The 21,660-nt window shown below is 42.7% G+C and overlaps 1 protein-coding gene across 1 annotated transcript; it reads right to left on the reverse strand.

Annotated features, from left to right (window-relative positions):
• Window positions 1–1,069: 1,069 nt before the first annotated feature.
• On the reverse strand, window positions 1,070–20,152 carry LOC311499675 (hexokinase-1-like). Its single transcript, XM_084560754.1, has 18 exons — window positions 19,746–20,152; window positions 17,817–17,979; window positions 13,144–13,292; window positions 11,663–11,782; window positions 11,184–11,279; window positions 10,939–11,038; window positions 10,446–10,629; window positions 10,129–10,284; window positions 9,765–9,998; window positions 8,523–8,827; window positions 7,816–7,964; window positions 7,603–7,722; window positions 6,887–6,982; window positions 5,023–5,122; window positions 4,719–4,902; window positions 4,464–4,619; window positions 2,906–3,139; window positions 1,070–2,325 (listed from the first exon to the last, which is right to left on the reverse strand). The coding sequence occupies exons 1-18, from the start codon at window positions 19,806–19,808 to the stop codon at window positions 2,172–2,174; spliced, it is 2,763 nt and encodes a 920-aa protein (XP_084416880.1). The 5' UTR covers window positions 19,809–20,152; the 3' UTR covers window positions 1,070–2,171.
• Between the last annotated feature and the right edge of the window lie 1,508 nt (window positions 20,153–21,660).

Consider the following 21,660-nt stretch of genomic DNA (forward strand, 5'->3'; position numbering starts at 1 on the left):
GGAACAACTAAACAAAACATGAAGAACAGCACAAGGTGTTGACCTGGCCTCCAGATTCACTAGATCCCAAACTGATCCAAGTATCTGTGGGATGATCCACAGAGGCCCCTCCCCTCAAAGACCCCCCACACTAACAACAGGACACCCTGAGAAGGCCCATGTCCATTCTCTGATGAGTCACCACAAGGGAGACCTGCACAGTATTAGCAAGGTGGTCATAATGTTATGGCTGATCAGTGTGTATCATATATACCTAAAGTTTTGGAAAATGAGTATAAATTAGACCTGAACTGACTGATTTGGATGATCAGTCATTTATTTTTATTTATGCTTAAAGAAAAATCAACTCATGCTTCAACTTCTCAAATGTGAATATTTGCAGATGTTTTCCACCTTCTTTGCTACTTGAACTGTAAAATGATCATACAGCATAAATTGTTCCTCGAATCCTTAAAGACAACCGTACATGAATGCACGTAGTAACAGGCAGAACGGATTCAGGTGAGGGTTCCTGTAAGGACATTTTGATTCTGCCAGAAAGTAAATTAGCAGTTTAAATTTGACAGACTTATCTTAAATCGCCTCCAAAATGTCTTCGTTCCGTTTCTCTGCAGCTGATGGAGTCAAAGTCAGCGTTTTGTTCGTTCCTGTTAGATTTAATCAAATTGATGATATTCATCCTGATTCGCACCGATGATATGAAACAACAGTTCCTTGTTATCTAATTATTGCGGTTTAATAAAACTGATATTATCTGTTGAACGGGTTTGTCCTTTAAGATAAACTAAACCAGATTTGTGATGGAGAAATTGTAGAATTCCATCAGAACCACGAGGAATTGATGTTCTGTTTAAAACGTCCTCCCTAGGAAATCAAACGTTAGCCGCCTGTCTTGGACTTAATGCTGGTTATGCCACAGCATATAACAACACCTCAACTAAAGCTCAGAGAACATGACATCTCTTTCTTTCTTCCTTTGTATCAGATAATTGCCCAACTGCTTATTACAAAGTGCCCCATCTGGATCTACAAGTTTAGACACGAACCTCTGCCGCCGCTTGACAGTTTAAGAAAGAGACACGGGATTCTCTCCACAACAAAATAGAATTTAATGAATTCACGTTTTACTTTGTTGACCACAAATCTATGGAGATGTAAAAAAAAATGAGCAGAAGAAGAAGAAGAAGAAGAAGAAGAAGATGATCCAGTACTCTCCTTTGTCTTGGTGTAAGGCATGCAGTCTCCACAGAGCTTTGGACATTGAAAGCTACAGGTCATCACAGTAGGACGCACACAAACACTCAGCCACAAATACAAACAAAAGCGCTCGTGGTGTCCACTCTGTTCTTGGGGCCCGATAAACATTTATTCTTTGCACGTACAGTGAGTAGAAGTGGGATCTATCACAACACCAAAAGTATAGTAGTTCACAAATAGTAATAAGATTACACGAACACTTCCGCCGGGGCTTTTTCTACCTCGTCCACTCTTGAGGGATAAATGGCATGGTGCTGCAGGAATATTCGATTATGTGAGTCACACTGACAGTTGCACGAAAATAAGGGGGGTTAGTAGCTGAGTACATTACGTGAGCATGTTGCACATAAAATGAGGATGATGTGAACAGCCGTGACTCTTGCGTTCAACCCTTTGCAGCGAGCCCTTTTTGGAACTGGCGCCTGTGAAATCCAGTTTCATCTTTTAGTCAGAAGGACAGGCCTTCACTTGGAAGTTACACTCAAATGCTGCTGTTGTAACTCTCATATAAAAAGTGCAGACGTTTGCTTGTGTCTATGGTGCAAAATCCTAGTGACCTCTGGGGTTCAAAGTGGCCTCAGCTATATAAATACAATTATATATTTGCCTCCATATAAAAATAAAATTAGCAATACACAAATATTGCACAGCTAAGGAGTTTAGATTTATCAGATTACAAGCTATTGAGGAAAATGTACAAACATGGAAATAATAAACCTTCCAGGTGTGGTATAAATAAATATTCAGTTTGAATTCTCTGCGCGTGCAGCATGTCTCTCTGGCTGTAGGTGGAACAGGCGGGGCAGAGGTGGAGTCACGGCTGCCGGGGGGAGATGGCTTTGGGCTGTGCGGTGGATGAAGGTCACGGTGGAGCAGCAGGTAGTTGTCGAGGAAACGAACGGGGACAGAGCTCCTCAGTGTTGTTGCTGGGCGTCCAGCTCCCTCTGACGGCAGCCCACGGCGGTGATGAGCGCCGCCCCCTTGCCGCTGCCGTCCTCGGACAGCAGGAAGTTGACGTCGCATTTGGGGGCGAGTTCCTTCACTGTCTGCTGGAAGATCCGAGAGAAGCTGGGGGGAAGAGAACGAGGGGAGGCTGTAGTCAGGAAGCAGCATGAAACGGGATTATAAATCTGTCTGGATAGATGAGGATGTTCCTCTGGTGCAGTTGTTCATCTAACTTAGTAAAACCTGAGATCAAAACACAGAGCTGTGCAAAAATAATTTATTAAATAATCTAGGTAGGTTGCGGTTTGCTTAAACTCATAATATGTTTAGTTGTTTAATAACCTGCTCACACTTCCATGGCCTTTTATAGACACTATAATATATATATATTTACTTGTTTAAAATGCGTATCCGTTAACATACATGCCACATTTCTGTTTATATTCTCTTAACATGCAAAAAGTACATTTTACTGTCTTTTTATAGACTAACATACTGAAGATTTGAAGTTGCTGCTGTGATATTAAACAGAGTAAAGTAGTAAATCCCAGTGTGTAATGAGCTGGAGCCAGAACGACTCCTTTTCTCCTCTAAAGTCAGCGACTGCGGTAAAATAAAAGAGAGAGACGCATTCGCAGCCTAATTAAATAAAGTGTCGCGCTGACGGCTGAATCTGTTTTCCCAGAAATGCCGTCGATCTTACTGTGGGTGCAGTTTGTAGAGCGTGCCGTCCACGCCCACGGTCACGTCCAGGTGGTCCAGCCGTCTGTTCTCACGGATCTTGTCCACCACGGCAGCCATCCCGGCTCCGCATATCTGAGCCGCGCGACGGGACACCGTGCCGCACACCTCCTTGACGATAATACTGTCATCACAGGTGCTGTCGAGCCCCAGCTGCTGCAGAATCGCCCTGACCTGCAGCAGCGCCAGACGATCGCTGTGGAGCGGGAGGAGGAGGAGGGGGGGAGAGAGTCAGAGGTCACCCAACAGCAAGAGAGTCACCCAATACCTTACAGCTGTTCCCAGAGGCCAAGGTAGGCTTAAACAGTGCATAAACCAAGTGCTCACATGGCACCCCCCCCGCCCCCCCCGCCCCCCATTCATAGGTGTGTTGTCTCACTACATGATACTTAAGCTCATGCTTTCATGCAGTTACCCTCTTAACTTACACCGGTGTTTTCCATGTTTTAGCCACGTATTATTATACGAACACAAACGTAATGGACAGCACTGCAGAAACTTTGTCAGTTTTTAATTTTTGCTTGATTCAGCTGTTTTTATTCTTTTCACTGCTCTTTGAAATGATGTCAATACCATTTCACTCCTTGTGTTATAGTTGTATGGTTGCACATATATCAGAGCACAGAAATCTGCAGAACAGACAAAAGTGTGCAGTTTGGAAAATTACATTTGAATGTTTTATGCAGTAGCTCAAAATAATGTTGATGGGTTACAGAGCTCATATTTTTGCAACTTATTTTTATGCTGTATAAAAATCTACGGGGGCGGCTCAGTGGTGTGGTGGTTAGCACTGATGCCTCTCAGCCACCAGAAGGTTCTGGGTTCTAATCCAGGCCGACTGGTTCCTCTCTATGTGTAGTCTGCATGTTCTCCCTGTGTCTGCGTGGGTTCTCTCCAGGTTCTCCAGCTTCCTCCCACCGTCCAAAGACATGCTGGTTAGGTTCATTGGTGATTCTAAATTGGCCGTAGGTGTGAGTGTCTCTCTGTGTTAGCCCTGTGATAGACTGGAGACCTGTCCAGGGTGGACCCCCCCTCTAGACCAATGACAGCTGGGATAGACTGGAGACCTGTCCAGGGTGGACCCCCCCTCTAGACCAATGACAGCTGGGATAGGCTCCAGCAGACCCCTCGACCCTCAAGCGGTCACAGATAATGAATGAATAAATTAATGAATAAAAAGCTACGGAAAACCGATGGAAGCCAGTGCTTGCTGGGAGTTAGAGTAAGCGTGCTCTTTGCTTTTGAAAATGATTTATGATTTGTACTTATAGTTCTCGTATTAAATGAAATATGCAGACGTAGGTGCTCTAATTATATTTAATAGATTTCATACAGTTCCCTTTATATTCATCTCATAGCGTCCATTAGCTAGAAACGGATAACAACAGGTGACTGCTGTCAGAGTAGAACTCCGTCTGTTTGTCAGTTTCTCATTAGTGAACGTGAAGGAGCAGGCTGGTGATCTCAGACCTAAACCACTTTCACAGCGTGTCATGATACGTGTGAGATGACTCACTCACCTCTCTATCTGTGACAGGAACTTTGTCTCAAAAATGCCTCTGGTCTTCAGCGTCTCTGAGATTTGTCCCCGGAAGAGGAAACCGCGCTTTGTCAGATCGATCAGTATCTGCCTGACGATCTCACCCAGGTACATTCCGCTGCACATCTTCTCGTATCTGAGACGCGCGGGAAAGAGGTCATTATTTAGATTAGACTTAGATTAGATTCACAAATGTAAGTTTAACGACGTAGTTTGATACTGAGAGCCTCTTCACCTTTGTTTGCCTTCGTTGAGAGAGTTCTCGTCCACCGCCTGGTCATATTTCGTCCTGATGTCATCCAGACAGCCGTTGTCTCCAAACGCCCCCCACTCCATGTTAACACACATACGGCCCTCGTTTCCCTCCACCATCTCGATGTTCCTCATCTCCTCCATGTAGCAGGCGTTACTTCCCGTCCCTGAGGGGAGACACACGGCCAAATGTCACCAAAATCTCAAAAAGAATAGAGTCGTTTCCTACTGGTGCTGCTGCTGCAAAAACACACATTTAGTTCAGTCAAGAACCTTTTCAAACTCACCTGCAATCAGTCCCACCTCGCAGGAGGGCTCCTCATATGCGCAGGTCATCATCGTACCCACTGTGTCGTTCACTATGGCAACCACATCCAGCTCAAACTCCTACGAGCAAGCAACGCAAGAAAACCTGGTCAGGAGCCAATATGAGAGCTCACAGTTCAACAACCATGCATTACGTTACAACCCAGGAAATCAGTGCACAGAATAGATTCAGTGTTTTTAAATTAAAATAACCTCATTGCCGTCTTCCATCTCTGTTTAAATCAGGTTAATTTGAAGTTATTAGAGTGTCTTGGGCGTTTCTTTCTCAGCATAAAACAGAATAGCAGATTTCTCTGTGCTTGCAAAGATCAGTCCTTATCAAAGACGCTGTTAAAACACATTATCACGTTCCAGCTGTTCACTCTGTATTAAAGCGGCATTAAGTCCGTAATTCTACATCAAACAATGCTGAATGCGCGTGTTGGCGGAAGGATTAATAGCCTGGCAACTTCTCAAATGCCACACTGAGCATAAAGCACTTCACTCACATTCCTAGACAGGCCGCACAATAAGAATACACAAGCTTTTTTTCAGAGAGCTACAAAGTTCAGAGGAGCTCTGCCAAAAATACAGAGGGCCATCCTTGTCGTGGCTGTAGGTTTTTATTTATTTTTTATGTGTGTTATTTACATGCCATTACAACAATACGCACACACAGGTCCGGTTCCGCACTGCTTTACCTGTCTGTTAAGGATTTACTGTCATTTAATACTTACTGCGCCGTCCATCTAGAAGAGTGAAATCAATATATGAAACCCAAAACATGTCACTCAGCGATCATGATGACAATGTGTTACATGTGTTACACGGTGAGGACGAGGATAAGTGTGTTTGTGCTGAAACTGGAAAACTGTAGAGTCCAAAATGTCCATACGCCAGGATTAGGACTTACACCGATCAGGTATTGTGTAGGTCCTGAGGGTGTCCTGTCGTGTCTGGCAACAGAGTGTTGTTAGTGGGGGGGGCTTTGAGGGGAGGGGCCTCTGTGGATCATCCCACAGATACTTGATCAGTTTGGGATCTAGTGAATGTGGAGGCCAGGTCAACACCTTGTGCTGTTCTTCATGTTTTTTTTTAGTTGTTCCTAAAGTGTTTTTGTGTGTGTGTCTGTGTCAGGCTGCATCCTGCTGGGGATGGCTGCTGCCATCAAGGAGTGTCATTGCTATGGGGTGGGGGTGCCTGGTCTGGTCTAGGTGGGTGCTACATGTCTAAGTAACATCCACACCAATGAATGCCAGGTCCAGAAGTTTCCCAGCAGAACATTGAACTGTCACAAGATGAAGTCATGTGTGTTATTGACTTCTCCAGTCAGTGGTCATAATGTTGTGGCTGATCGGTATGTGGTCATGTGACATGGTTGACTGTTAATGTTGTATGATCCTCGTTACTTATACGGAGCATTATTTTTTTAACGTGGTGGTTTGACAGTCAGGTTACATCTCTGTCCTGCAGTGAAGAAAACATTCAATGTTTGTGCAGTTTACAGCATTTACTGGCTAGTAAAGATGTTTTCCAATCGTGGCTGTAATAATAGATATTTTAAAGCAAAGTGAGGCAGCGATTTGAGCTTGAAGAGGACAAACTATGTAAATACCACAACAAAGTGGCAGTCAGACTTACATATTAACCAGCAGAAAGGCTGATTCATTGGATCAAAGTCAAAGATCTTCTTGTTTTCGATGACACTTGAAGGGCTCTTGAATAAAAATATATTTACCTGCCTCTTGCTAAAATGTTTGTGTCGTTGTCTGTGTTGTAGTAAAAGCTCAGCTAAGCTGATGAGCTGCTGTGATAAAAGCAGTGATAGTTCTTGTCTAAGTTTACCTCTTTCCTCTTGATTGCTTCCCGAAGAAGCTCCACTACGTCCTCACCCTCGCAGTCTGTGGCCTTGAAGCCTTTGGTCCAGGTTACAAGGATTCCCTGTAGAGTACACAACACAACACAATTATTTGTATTCGCACCTAACAACACTAAAGCAGTTTATAAAGCTAAAGGGTGTTGTTTTAGTATACCCGGTTCTTATTTCCAGATACTTATGTTCATGCATGTTTTATACAGATGCTTTAATTTAAATGTCCTTTGGTCTACTCCATAGACTGTGTATAAATATGGACAATGCGTCCCTGCTTCGATGCCCCGCCCACACTTCCTCCAGACTCACTTGCATTTTTGTTTAATTAACGGAGCGGTTGGCATGGCAACTTGCAGTCATCATGACGTTACATGCTGTTTCTATAGAATGCGACAAATGTTATTTTGCAGTTAAATGTAGTTATTTTAGTATTTTAGTTCGGCCCAAGTCCCGCCCACTAACATGGAGGGGGGTGGAGCTTATGACCTATACTGCAGCCAGCCACCAGGGGGAGCTCTACTTGCTTTGCTTTTGTTACGTCGTTCATCTTTGTGCAGTCTATGATCTACCCCACTAGCTCCACAGACATTACCTGGTATCGGTCAGAGTCTAGTTTAATTTTTGTCTTTTTGTCCCAGTTTAAACATATAATTGTATTTGTTTTGGAGATAACTGGACTAGAACGTACTGCGTCCAGGCTGGTCTGGTTGCAGGGGAAGGAGAAGGTGAAACCCAGCGGCAGTCGAGCACTTTTCATTCCCATGTAGTCCAGGAAATCGGAGATGCAGTGCACAATGTGGTCAAAAAGCTGGAAAGACAGTCATGAGAATTAGATTGAAGTGCTTTTAAAGTGAGTATGAACTTATCTGGCACGGCAATGATGTAAATATCTGATGGTCACCTCTTCTCCTGTGCCCTGCATGACTTCGATAGGAATGGCGTAGATTTTGTTATGCATCTCCACCGACCGCCTCTTCCCACTGCGGATCTTAACCAGAAGCACACGGAAGTTTGTCCCTCCGAGGTCCAGAGCAAGGAAGTCACCATTTTCTGCAAGAAATGTCCTCGTGAGTCTGAGAAACATCTTTAACCTCTGATTATGCACAGTTGTTGTTCAACCTTCTACCGTTTCTGCCGCTTGGTAAAAGCTCCCGATAGCTACCAGGGGCACATATCTTATCGTGTCATAAATCAAGCCTTCCTTCCTACGGGACCGCTTCACAGAGTGGTTGTCATGGCAACTTGTAGCCATCATGAGGTCACATCCTGTTTCCATAGCATCAAATAACTAACTAAAACGAAAATTCTCCAAATAACTGACTCTTGAATATTCATCAGCATTATATTAACTACCTGAAATGACAGAAACCATCCTTGAAAAAAAATTTGACGTCTATTTTAGTGTTTTAGTTTGGCTTAAGTCCCGCCCACTAACAAGGAGGGGGTGGAGCTTATGACCTATACTGCAGCCAGCCACCAGGGGGAGCTCTACTTGGTTTGGCTTCACTTTAGAGGAGTGGCCATCCATCTTTATACTGTCTGGTACACCTCAGCACCTGGGTTTGTTCCTGACCCCTGTTTTTTTTCTATCTGCCTCTTTTTACTCACCTGTTCCATCAGGTGTACTTCGGACAAAGGTAGGCAGCATTTTGACTGTAGCTTCCTTGTGGGAGTCCTTCCTCAGGCCTCTTTCAATCTCCACCCTCATCCGTTTCTTCACTTCCAGCAGCTGAGTTTTGCTCAGACGGAACTCTGCCATCGTCTGCTGGATCTGGCGCGCCTGCTCCGTCAGACGGTACGCCACTGCCGTCACCATGGCAGCGCCTTTAGCACTGCCACTCTCAGACAGCAGGAAGCGGACATCAGAGTCTGGGACCAGGCGGCGCACTGTCTTGTGCAGACGGCGAGCGTATCTGTTCACAGAGCAGAAGATGTTCTCATTAGAGGCTCTTGTTCTGTATGAACAATTCTGAATGTAAAGCATGATTTATCCAACATAAATAGTGACTGTTGACTCCAGCTTGTGACTGAGATGTGTGTTGAAATCATGAGCTCAGTGTCAGTCCAGATATTTCTTACTTTGTGTCATGATAGGGCGTCATATTTAACCAGCATTAAAATCAAAATGATCAAATATTTCATTAATTTGGACTCAATCATAGTAAGATTTATTCTATAATAGATAATGCAGAACAATCCCTCTACCTTATCACCAACTGAAAAGGATATTTTATAAAGACGTCTCAAAACTGTCAATAAAGTGATTTTATTTAGGCTGATTTATGGGAAACTCCACTGGAGGGACTGTCTACTGTATATCCTCTATATTCCTCAGAGGATGCAGCCGCTATTCTGTCATTCCTAATATTGTGCAGGTCTCTCTTGTGGTGACTCATCAGAGAATGGACATGGGCCTTCTGAGGGTGTCCTGTTGTAAGTGGGGGGTCTTTGAGGGGAGGGGCCTCTGTGGATCATCCCACAGATACTTGATCAGTTTGGGATCTAGTGAATTTGGAGGCCAGGTCAACACCTTGTGCTGTTCTTCATGTTTTTTTTAGTTGTTCCTAAAGTGTTTTTGTGTGTGTGTCTGTGTCAGGCTGCATCCTGCTGGGGATGGCTGCTGCCATCAAGGAGTGTCATTGCTATGGGGTGGGGGTGCCTGGTCTGGTCTAGGTGGGTGCTACATGTCTAAGTAACATCCACACCAATGAATGCCAGGTCCAGAAGTTTCCCAGCAGAACACTGAACTGTCACAAGATGAAGTCAATGTCGGTGGTCATAATGTTGTGGCTGATCGGTGTACATCGGTGTGGCTGATCAGAGACACTTGCTGTCTTATGGAGGACTCACTGAGGGTGCATCTTGTAGAGAGAGCCGTCGATCCCCACAGTGGTGCGAAGACGAGCGACTCCTTTGTTTTCCTTTAGGCGAGACAGGATCCCTCCCAGAGTTGAAGCAATTAGGTTTGCTGAGCGGAAGGATACGATGGTGCACACGTGCTGCACGGCCAGACAGTCTTCATCCGAAGGCTCCACCCCGAGCCTCGTCAGGATTTCCATGCATTTTTTCAGCCCTTCTTTTGTCCTAAAGCGAAAATAAATATTTCTCGATTGAACATCATATTTTTCTTTCTCTTCAAAAACTCTCTTCGGATATTCACGTCCTCAAAGCTGAACGCTAGCGTTATTTTTAATTGAAAACCATCCCCACTCACTTCTCAATTGCAGAAACGTGTTTTGTCTCGATCTTCCCTTTCGTCAAGAGCTCAGGGGTGATCCGTCCCTCGAATAGCAGCCCCTCTTTGGCCATCTTCACCAGGATGAGTCGAACCAGTTCTCCCATGTACATCCCGCTGGCCATCTTTTCAAACCTGGTCACAGAGAAACACAACGGCTCTGCATGTGGACTTTGGACAACCTGTAAGCTCTTCTGCTATCTCAAGCAGTAATGTACACTCGTTTGCATTTTAGGAAAGAAAAAACCACGTGTTACATCTTACACACAAACCAAAGGATTCAAGGAAGATCTTACAGCTGCTTTCCGGGGTTGATGGAGCCTCTGTCAATCTCACGGTCAAACTCTGTGCGGATGTCCTCCAGGGACCCGTCATCCCCAAAGGCCCCCCACTCAGTGTTGATGCACATCCGGCCTTCGTCTCCTTCCACCAGGTCAATGTGACGCAGTTCCTCCATGTAGCAGGCGTTTGTTCCCGTTCCTGAAAGGATGAACACCTGCATGACTTGGATCTGTGGAGCTCAGGAAGTAGGGAGTGTTTTCCTAACGGTGCCCGGACGGGGTTGCAATGACTTTGGCGCCCCCACATGTACAACTGTGTTCATGGTACTGTGAGACGCTTTGGCCCTAGTCTAGTTTTTGTGATCTAAAACAACATTTTACCAACATGCATCTGCCAAAACAGACAAGTTTACTACCTACAGGGGCTGACTTTTGCTTTTTGGAGCTGTAAACGTTTGCAGGCTGATAATTAATTATAGTTGTAATAAAAATCAATCAGAGTTTTCACCTATAATGATTCCCACTTCACAGCGCTGGTCATCAAATCCACAAGTCATCATGGTGCCGACTGTGTCGTTCACCACTGCCATGATGTCCGCCTCATAGTCCTGAGAAAACAAGATCAAGCTTAACTCAAAACCACTAAATTTGAAATGAAAACCATCAGTCAACAGGTTGGAAGGTTTTGACTGGCAAAGCACATATGTACTGTGTTGTTTTATCATATCTGCATATGAACTATTTGCAACTCACCCCTTGTTTCTTGATAGCCTTGTTCAGAAGCTTCACAACGTCCATGCCTTCCACACCACTGGCTTTGAACTTCTTTGTCCATGTCACCAAGACGGCCTATAAAACAAGTACTTTTACAAGGGAGGCTGCACTTTATAAATCACAGCTAGACAAGCTTGGAAAGTCTGGGGTGTCTCTGCATTGCTATTCCAGTCACGGCATTGCTCAAAACACATTTAGTCTTCACTGTAAAGACAGTTTGATTTCACTTCTAGGAATAAAAATCAAAGCAGACGAGATACTGTAACTGACACCACGTAACACAGATATTATTTAGACTATGACACCGTCAGGGATTAATTAAGCATCTAAAACTATAAAACAGAAATTTATACTTGATCTCTGTGGTGCATTTGTTCACATTGTCTCTGCAGTCTTAAAAAGCTGGCTGCGTTATTTGCTTTAATCTCCAAAGTATATAACACGGCCTCTGTGTTTACCTCATCCAGTTTGGTTTGGGCACAGGGGAAGGAGAACGTAAATCCCACAGGAAGCTTTTTATCCTTGATTTTTTGCTTCTCCATGAAGTCGCCCAGGCAATCTGCGACGTGGTCAAAGAGCTGCAGAAGAGACAGAGGAGAGACTTTTTACACACAAAATGTTGGCCAGCAGATTTTTGTCCCCAAGTATCGAACATCTTTTTTTTATTAGTTTGTGCGATCTAGTGCAGATTCACGGGAAACGAATATAGATGGGTCATAAGGATGCATTTCGGCACATTTTATCCAATATTTAGGGTATTTGTAAGTCAAGATTAGTATAATTTAATGTAAAGGAGTTTATGTGTAACTCATTTTTTTGTAAAACTTTATAATTTCCTGTTATTTATTAGGTGTGCAAGCACAGAAAGTGGTTGGAACTCTATTGGTTTTGTTTGGATTTATTATTATTATTATTATTATTATTATTATTATTACATTTAAACTTTGTGGACTTGGGACCAAACTGTTGGCGGTACAAAGTTGGTACTTGACCAGTAGATAGTATGGCCTTTTACACATGTCAACCAACAGGTGATGCCACAGTAATGGTAAACGCGTTTGATTGGATTTCTCATAAACGTTATGTCGCACCTTCACGTGCGTTACATCAATGGTTTCCATGACTTCAGATGCATTTGATGATACAGGCCACGCCCACTTAGGCCCTAACGTTTCTGCGCAATAAAGCAAAGTGTCAAAGTGTGGGAGGTCCTCGATGAACTAGTCCCTGAAGTTTTCCTTTTTTACTATTTTTACTTGTAGAGGAAGCTCACAGTTTTCTGATATATTTATTCCAGTTAATTAAAACCCTGATCACACTTTTAAAATGCCCCTCTTCCTTTTTATCGGTTCAGTGACGGTAGACTAATCTCACAGTAGCGTTCTCCCGTCTCTAGGGACGGCTCAGGACGTTACGTTTTACTAATTCACTCACAAATACACGTCTTTGTTAACAAACCTGTTCACATATCCCGTTACGTTTCTTAGCCAGCTGTCGCTTCATCATTTCATTAAACAGCATCTGTCTTGTTCCGTCCCGTGTAAGTCATGCCCTCGACCAATCACGCGCCTCAAGGCGGTCGCTGGTGTTTTGGTTATCAGGTTACTATACGACTGCCAGCTGTTCCCCACAAGTTCAGCGTGGGTCAGCGTGGCTTCTGACGTCGGTCCCATTACTCTCAGTTACTGAGGAGGTCGTTTTACAGACCTTAAGTACAACAGAGCTCTGTGTTGAGGGCAGACACTGAATATTTCGAGCGTCTGTCATGGATCAGGCAGTTTTACTGATGATGGGCATTATAACATAGGGTCACTGGAGACTATGAACCAGGATCATTGTGGAATGATCTTTAACCCTCTTGTTTCAAAACTCAGAATCTTTTTAAAAAAAGTTTAACTCAACATGTACAGTTTAAAAAAAAGACAAAGTGTGTTCTAACCTGCGTCCCGCTGCCGTGGATAATGTCATCAGGGGTGTCGTAGACCTGGCTCTCCATCTGAACCGGCTGCTTCTTGTCCTGTGTCACTTTGACCCGCAGGATCCGGAAGTTCGAGCCCCCGAGATCCAGAGCAATGAAGTCTCCCTTTTCTGTCAGATTGAGAATGAAGACAAATTTTATCATTTATCGTTATTGTTGTCAGACGAATATACATGCTTCAGTTTAATCAGCTTTTTTATGCATGAGGTTTGGAAAGGGTACATCCTTTTCATTTATTTTGTAGACCCCCAAAATGCTCAGAGCAGTTCTGATGTGAGGTCCGTTAAAGCTAACATCATAGTTATTATTGCTAGTTCTCCCTGGGGCCATTATTATCTCCAACTTTGCCAAGCCGCTGTAAAAGGAAATGAGCTCTACAAACGTCCACCACGGAGCACTTACTGCTAGTAACTGCAAAAAAAAAGCACGAGCCAACAAAAAGTAAATGATTAAGGACCTTTACCGCCACTGGTGGGAGCTAGTGATGGGAAGTACGGCTCTTTTCAAAGATCCGTCTCTTTTGGCTCGGCTCTTGTGGCTCCCAAACGGCTCCCAAATGCCTCTTCATTTAGCTTCACTCTAAGGCTTGTATTTTATCCTAATTTTATCCTGCAGTTACAATTGTTTAACATTTTAATTGAAAGTTTAAATGAACAACTTTTTTAACACAATGGTAAGATCCTTGTCTGTCCTGCACACTACTCAAAAACACTAGCTGACAAAAAGTAAATGATCAAGGGCCTTTATCACCACTGGTGGGAGCTGGTGATGGGAAGTATGGCTCTTTTCAAAGATCCGTCTCTTTTGGCTCGGCTCTTATGGTTCCCAAACGGCTCCCAGATGCCTCTTAATTTAGTTTCAGTCTTTTTATTTTATCCTAATTTAGCAATTACGAACGGTTTGTGTGTTGGTGAGTAAATTTTCATTTGTTGTTTTCATAAAAGCCTTATTTTTCTGCATTTTTAAAAAATTTTTTTAAAGTCTTTAGTGCAGTTTCAGAAATACCTGATGCCTCAGCTTAGATGTATAGTTTTCGCTCAGTTCTTCACCTTTTTCCTGACGCCCTTGCATTTTGATCTAATTTAACTGTGTATCCCCCCCCCCCTTCTTTTATTAACACAATGGTATGATCCTAGTCTGTCCTCGCATGCGATTGGCAGGAGCCGCTGAAGCTTCGGCTCGCCCCAACGGGAATCGGCTCTTCTCATTCGCTACAAAGAATCGTCTCATATGTGAACAACACATCACTAGTGGGAGCAACATGTTGTCTCTGTGTTTCATCAGGTTTATGTTTCTTACTCTTGAAATTCTTTGCTCTGACAAAACACAGAAACTACAAACTTATCGTTAAGGTTACTTTATGATTAGCTAGAGACCTGCAACAGGAAATAGTCTGCTAAGAAAATAAAGACGCACAAACAATGTGACCCAAATTTCAGGTTGCACCTCAGCAATCCTTTTATGTGAGCCGAGCCGCCGGCCAGATGCTGAGGTAAAGTGTCTCTCCGGGACAGAAGCCAAAACGTAAATCGATCCCCCAGAGAGAGAGAGCGAGCGACAGAAGCATTCTCAGAATATAGTCGTTTTATTTTAGTTTATTACGAAACACGCACACACTCCTGAGTTTTAAACCCTTATTTTAAATCATTACAGGTTCTAAATGAACAAATCACTTCTTCACTATGAATGAAAGCGTAGAGAACGTAAAGGAACACATGATGGCGTGTGGATGTGAATTTACTGCCTCCAAAAACCACACAATGTTCTTCTTTTAGAGCTGCCATGACTATAGGGTTTGCCGCCTGCAGCTATTTATCCCCCTGACCTGGCTGGAATGAGACGTGACCAAGTGTTACTGATTTGCTGCAGAGCATGTGTCCCGTTCACGGCCCCTGTCCCGCTATATTGTCCCAGCATCTTGAATCATGTGCTTGTTGTACTTTGAGTATCAGTCAGAGAGAGAAAGCAAAGCACAAGACACAGAGATAGATAATGATTCATGACTGCACTGGAGGAAATGTTGCTCGCTTTCTAATGTGGAAGGGATTTGCAGGTTTTGAGGCAGTTTAATCCAAAAAATAAAAATAAATCTGAGCCGGTCAGAGCAGGAGCAGCGCAGTAGGTCAGATGACATTGCACGTTTTTAGTTCAAAAATAGAAAATCTTTGAAGCAATTCTTTATCTTTCCACAGTTTATCAGAGTTCACTCTAAACTACCTAAAATGCACTTGGCCACAGAGCGTTGTTTGCTCTGCTATAATTAGCTGTGGACAGAGCATTGATTGCATCTGACTTAATGTTGGACTTTGAAGGCCACGCTTCTTTGGCATAAAGCCATTACCTCACGGTGGCAGATAAGGTGAATCTGGTTGCACAACTGGTAACATGACCAGGTCTCTTTCAGTGCTGAAGTTAAACTAATCCACTTAATGTAGCGGTAGCCAGACATTATGCACTATATTTTTTGCATGGATAAGACAAATGGCCAGTGGGCACGATTCCAAATTAGCTTTTAAAATAATCAATACAGTTGTGGACGGATTCCTTCGTTAAACTGTTATCAGAAACATTTTCCAGCCACTTAATGACGGAGCTTTGCAGAAATCGAATACTTATAAGAAATAAGAGTTTATTTTATTTATTTATTTCTAAAAACGGCTTGATTTTAGATTAACAGACGTGTTTGTCTGTAAAGTCGACCCTGAAAGTTCATTCTTAATCTAAACTCAAGGTCCTCCTGCTAGCTTTTGTTTGATCTGTCATCATCATTTGATGTCTTTTTAACTTTTGGCATGAAGACAAGCGAGCATCCGTGACCAATGGACAAACACCGTGTGCAAAAGAAAAGCTTAAAAAATTGGTTGAAAGCTGCAGGAGAAGCTCAGACATGGAGCATTTTTTATACAGTTTATTACTGGATTTTTCACCGTGTCCAGTCGTCCCCATACAGGGTTTAAATTTCTCATCCATCTGCAACAGATTCACAGGAACATGTGTGTATAAATTAAATGAAGCCTCTGTTTAAGTGTTTCAGACTTTTATTTCAGGCACATTTGATTTATAAAGCTATAGAGGGACATTGTAGAATCTTTTTTGCCTGGTCTAACCTTATATTCTAATCTACGTACTGACATCGTTACCCATTTAGTCATTTACTCATTTTCAATTCAATTTTATTTGTTTCAAGACGCTATACAAAATCAAGAATGAAGGTGGCAGGAAAAACTCAGGAGGAAACCTTGAGCAGAACCTCAAGCTCATATGGAGGAACCCATCTGCCTAAGGCCGACCGAGTAGAGACAGAAACGTACATGATACTAATACAACATATAGCTGATGATGCTACAGGACAGTCTGATGAATATAAGAGGACTTTGCCATGGAAGGCGAGTTGTCCTTTTCTTTTGTTGCCGTGGTCGTTCCCTCGCGTCATGCGTGTCGTCGCTGATCTGGCTTTGAAGCGCTTACCAGTTTGAACCCTCGTCATGGCTTCAACTTTGCCCTTTGCGTGATCCCTCTGACCTAATGTAGTTGTTGAAACCTGAGGCTATTTATAATGTGAGAGAGGAGGCGAGAGGAGGGGACGGCGGGTGGTGGCCGAGGCCGTCCAGGGGCACTTGATATTACTGTGACTGTTTTATAACAAGGAGGGGCCTGGTTTCTCAGAGGACATTTACCACATATATATTTATATATAAAAAACATCCTGTCTTGTCAACAACTGTCTAAATTTATATGATTGATTAAATATTTTATTACAGTAACCTGTAATAAACACGTTACTAAGCAGAAATATTACACCGTGCCTCTAATATTTTAAATTTCTATCTAAGCTTCCCAGAATTGCTCCCGTTACGACAGACTACTCACCAATGGAAATATATATATAGCTGTAATTTAATTATTTCAATTCATAAATTTAGGACCACATACCTTATTTGACACTGTTTAGTACAATTAAAAAGAAAAGAATAACACAATCGTAACGTCATACACCTCATCTGATAACAGGTTCGTCCTCAGACTATCCACGGTAAAATGTTTTTGTAAACGTGTCCCGATACGTTATGAGGTGAACACGGCGTGTGATTGGCCCCTTTGCCAAAACAATTGTGATCTAGCGAGTCCCAGTCCAGAGCAGGAACACAAAGAGGCTCACGGCACAGAACGGGGCAGGCTTTAACACATCAGCACATTTTTATAGCCAGATAGAAGCAGGAGGCATCAGGCTGTCCTTTAACACGCTCACAGTACGTCTGTGGAGACACACTATGTAGAGCCTGTGTATATCTATTTCTTGTACATGTGCAAATCTAGTACATTTTCTGGCTTAATTTTATTTTATTCTATTTTATTTTATTATGTAAAACTGAATTACTGTGGCCAAGCAATTTCCACATATACAACTGTGTGTATATATAGTAAAAAGACTTTTTAAATAGTTTAGTTTACCATTTATTTGAACTTATAAATTTTGTAAATTAATATATTTGGCTTGATTTACAGAACTAGAAATGAGTTTTAGTATTTGGGGGGCACCGTTGGCTACTTCAGATATGAGAAAGGGAGAGTATTTATTTATTTTCAGGCAGATGATTTCAGTTAATTAGTTTGTTCGTTCATTCACAGCCTACCTGACCCGTCGGGGATGGACCTGACGAAGGTGGGCAGCATCTTGACGGTGGCGGTGGGGTTGGTGTCGTTGCCGAGCCCGTTCTCCATTTCCCGGCGGAACCGGTTCATGATGTCCTTCAGCGTCTCGTCCGAGAAGCGCATGGAGTACAGGTACTTATCGATCTGGAGGGCGGCACGCAACAGGACAGGGTGTCAGGGAGTGTTTAAAGAGAGAGCCAAGCGAGTTAAAGATGAATTTAAACGGAACTAAAACTCAAAAGCTGATTTATAACTTGTAGTACTTTGGTACTTTAGAGTGACATAAACACAGTGAGGTGTCCTGATAAAACTTCGTGGCACTGAGTTGTTTGTGCTGTAACTAACTGCAGCCATGTTGGCAGATAAAATCAATAGATGTTTTCACTGAACACAGCAGCAGCAGCAGCAGCAGCTTTCATCCTGGAAAAGAGCCCAAACCAGGACAAGTCAACCCCTCGAACCGTTTTCTAGAACTACATGCAGTTTTATTTGTAAAAATATTTCAACAGTCAGCAACTTATGAATGTGTTTGTTTAAAACATATGATTGTTAGTGCATCTAATTAACTAAATGTTTGTTAGGGAGGCTTTGCACAGGGCATTCTTAGTCATTGTTATATAATCACACAGTGCATGCCATTGGGGGGAGGGAGTGGGGGCAAAATAGTGGTGAGGAGCCGTGGCCTTGAACATCCTGGCAAGTAAACTAACCCAGAGTGTTAAACATATGATGTATAATCTGTAGTTTTTTCTAATGCCGTCTCTTTTTCAAACCGTATTTCAGTGTTGCGCAATCATTCATGTCTGATATACTATGTATATATATGTATATATATATATATATATTCTATATTAATTTGATCCCAAATCTATTTGAAGCATCTTAATCCATTGAGTACGTTACATATTCACACCCAGGATGCCACGCTTGAACAGTGGTTGGCTTTTTATTTATAAACTTCTAGACATCGATAGGTTTCATAAGTCTTTCACTATCACCACACGTGTAAAATAAATTAAATAAAAGACGCTCTGGCTCCTGCTAAGTTGGACAGCATGGTGGCAGAGTGGCCGTCCCGTCCAGCGTTTACGCGTTTGAGGAACTTTTGTCCTTCCAGGGAATGTTTTCATTCCCGTATCGGAGACATTACTAGTTCCAGTAACCTACTTCAGCAGAGGCACGTGCTGCAGCTGCTGCTGCTCTCTGAGATCACTCGTGACATCATGGATCTTCCATCCCACTCTAGATCTGCTGAATCCACCCCCCCCAGTCCCCCGGGAATATCTCCCTCCGGTCTGTCAGTTCATTCAAATTTGTACCGAAACGAAGGTCAGTTTCTAAACTGTCCAGAGTCTGAAATCAAGCTCAGTTTTCACCGGTGACGAGGCCGGCTAATGAGTTTATGTGTGTTTTAGAGGGAGAGTGAAAGAATAATGGAGTCAGCACAGGAGAGGAGGTGGGAGGAGGTGAAACAGGACAGAAGAAGACGGTAAAATGAGTGAGAGGAGAAAGGAGGGAGGAGATCCTGACTTCTTTTCCCAACAGCCCCTCACAGACACCTGTCTGCTTCAGACGCCATGGCAACAAAATGCTCCGGAAACACTCAGTGGTGAGAGTCATGCCTGCAGCACATCACCACCATCGCTGACCACGGCCCCTCTTCAAGGACATCCATGTCAAACACCACTAACTCTGAAACAGGCTCCTCAAAATGAATCACATCTCAATTAGACTTCATCGTGGCCTCCTGCTAATTTCTAAATGCTGCATCCTCCTCTCCCAGCCTGATACGCCCCACAGCCTCAATCCTAACGTGCAGCAACTGTTAACCGGCACCAGGCTGCCGTTACATCACCAACCTCTCCAGTGCAACGTTAAAAAAAAGACCTGTGTTGTAGTTTAAAGCTCACCTTTTTGAGCTGATCATCCTTCAGCTCGGTGAAGTAGTAGGCCAGAAGCTGAGCCGCTATCATCCTGCCTGCACGTCCGCCAGGAGCTGTCAGCTACTACGAGGTGGTTATAGAGTGAAGAGGGAGGCAGAAGGAAGCCTGACGTCTGTTCTGTCCTGTCCCCCCACCGCTGATCCCTCTTTATCCTGAACTGGAAGAAGAAGGCAGGCCTGGGCTGAGCACTGTGGCAAGGTTAAAAAGAGCCAAAGTCTGGTGAAAGTAGAGTGCAGCAGCGGCCGAGCCTGCTCGTCTGCGACAGGCAGCAGTCACAGCCACACACACACACACTCACACACACACTTAAACACACAGACACGCACACAGGCCGAGCCTCCTCCCTCTGAGCTGCTAGCTCCCTGTTAGCACTGGGGAGATGGAACAGCTCTGCACAGGAATGGTGCTTCTGCTATGCCCTGCCCCCACCGAGCTCTCTGATTGGCTGGGCTGGGATGTGAAGGAGAGGAAGGAGGGGAGGAGCAGACGAGAGGAAGGGTGGGCGAGGGAGGGAGGGAGACAGAGGAGGGGGAGACTATGAGCGTGAAGGAGGAAGCTGCATCTGCACGATAACCTGCCTCTCTCTTTCAGAGACCTCCCCCCGAGCCGGCACGTCTCTCACGTTGCCGCGGTACCCAGAGGAGGACGTGCAGAGGGGCAGGGCGACCACGGGATGATGTCATAATTCCTCCTGTTGCTGCAGCGTGCTCCTCATCAGCTGCAGACTGAACGGGGCATCCCAGACGAACTGCAACATCACGCAGCCTCCGCACAGGGCGAGCGTTTCTTATCTCCTGCAACACGCCGCCCCGCCTAAAGCAACGAGGCACCCAGAGCCAACACTGAATTTAGAAAGATATCTCCTAATATAAGAGCTTCAGCCTCACGACCATTAATAATAATAAACTGTGCTCCTGAACCCCTCGGCCTCTTTATTCTAATGTGTTACTTTTCATTTTAATCTCAGATGAACCCTCACTTTAGAGGAACGTCGACCGGACATGCAGGATGGAAGATCTGAATAATGATTTGGAAGAGAGTCATCCTCAATATAATAAACAAACATATATAAAAAAAAGACTAAGACTTTATTCATCCACAAGGGAAATTATCTGGTCACAGTAGCTCAGTTGCACATAAAAAACACTCTTGAGAAGCACGATTAAAAATAAAAATAAAAATAATGAAATTAAAAAAAAAAAAAAAAAAATATAAGTAAAAAAATAAAATAAATTAAAAAATAAATATAAATATAAGTAAAAATTTTTTTTTTAAAAAAATAAGTAAAAAAATAAAATAAATTAAAAAAATAATTAAAAATGTAAGTAAAAAAAAATAATTAAAAAAATAAAAATATAAGTAATAAAATAAATTTTAAAAATAAGTAAAAATATAAGTAAAAAAATAAAATAAATAAAAAAATGAGTAAAAAATTAAGTAAAACAAAAATAAATTAAAAAAATAAGTAAAAATATAAGTAAAAAAATAAAATAACTTAAAAAATAAATAAAAATATAAGTAAAAATAAAAAAATATAAGTAAACAAAATAAAATAAATTAAAAAAATTAGTAAAACATTAAGTAAAGAATCTAGTAAAATAAAATAAAAAATCGGTAGCAAAAAAAAAAAAAATAATCAAGGAACAAACGCACCTTGAATCTTATAAATAAATAAATAAATAAAAATGTCCCCAGTTCCTCCTTGGGATTGAATAGTAGTTGATTATTTTGTGTCATTAGTTTTAAAATGGTACGTAACAGAAATAAATTCATAACCAGAAAACAATTAAACTATACATCTGAAATAATCAAAAAGAAAAAACTGCACATTAATGACGGATAATATGTGTGAACATATGGTTCTTTACAGGAATAATATGTG

The sequence above is a fragment of the Chelon labrosus genome, assembly GCF_963514085.1.
Source record: "Chelon labrosus genome assembly, chromosome: 2".
NCBI classification, from domain to species: Eukaryota; Metazoa; Chordata; class Actinopteri; order Mugiliformes; family Mugilidae; genus Chelon; species Chelon labrosus.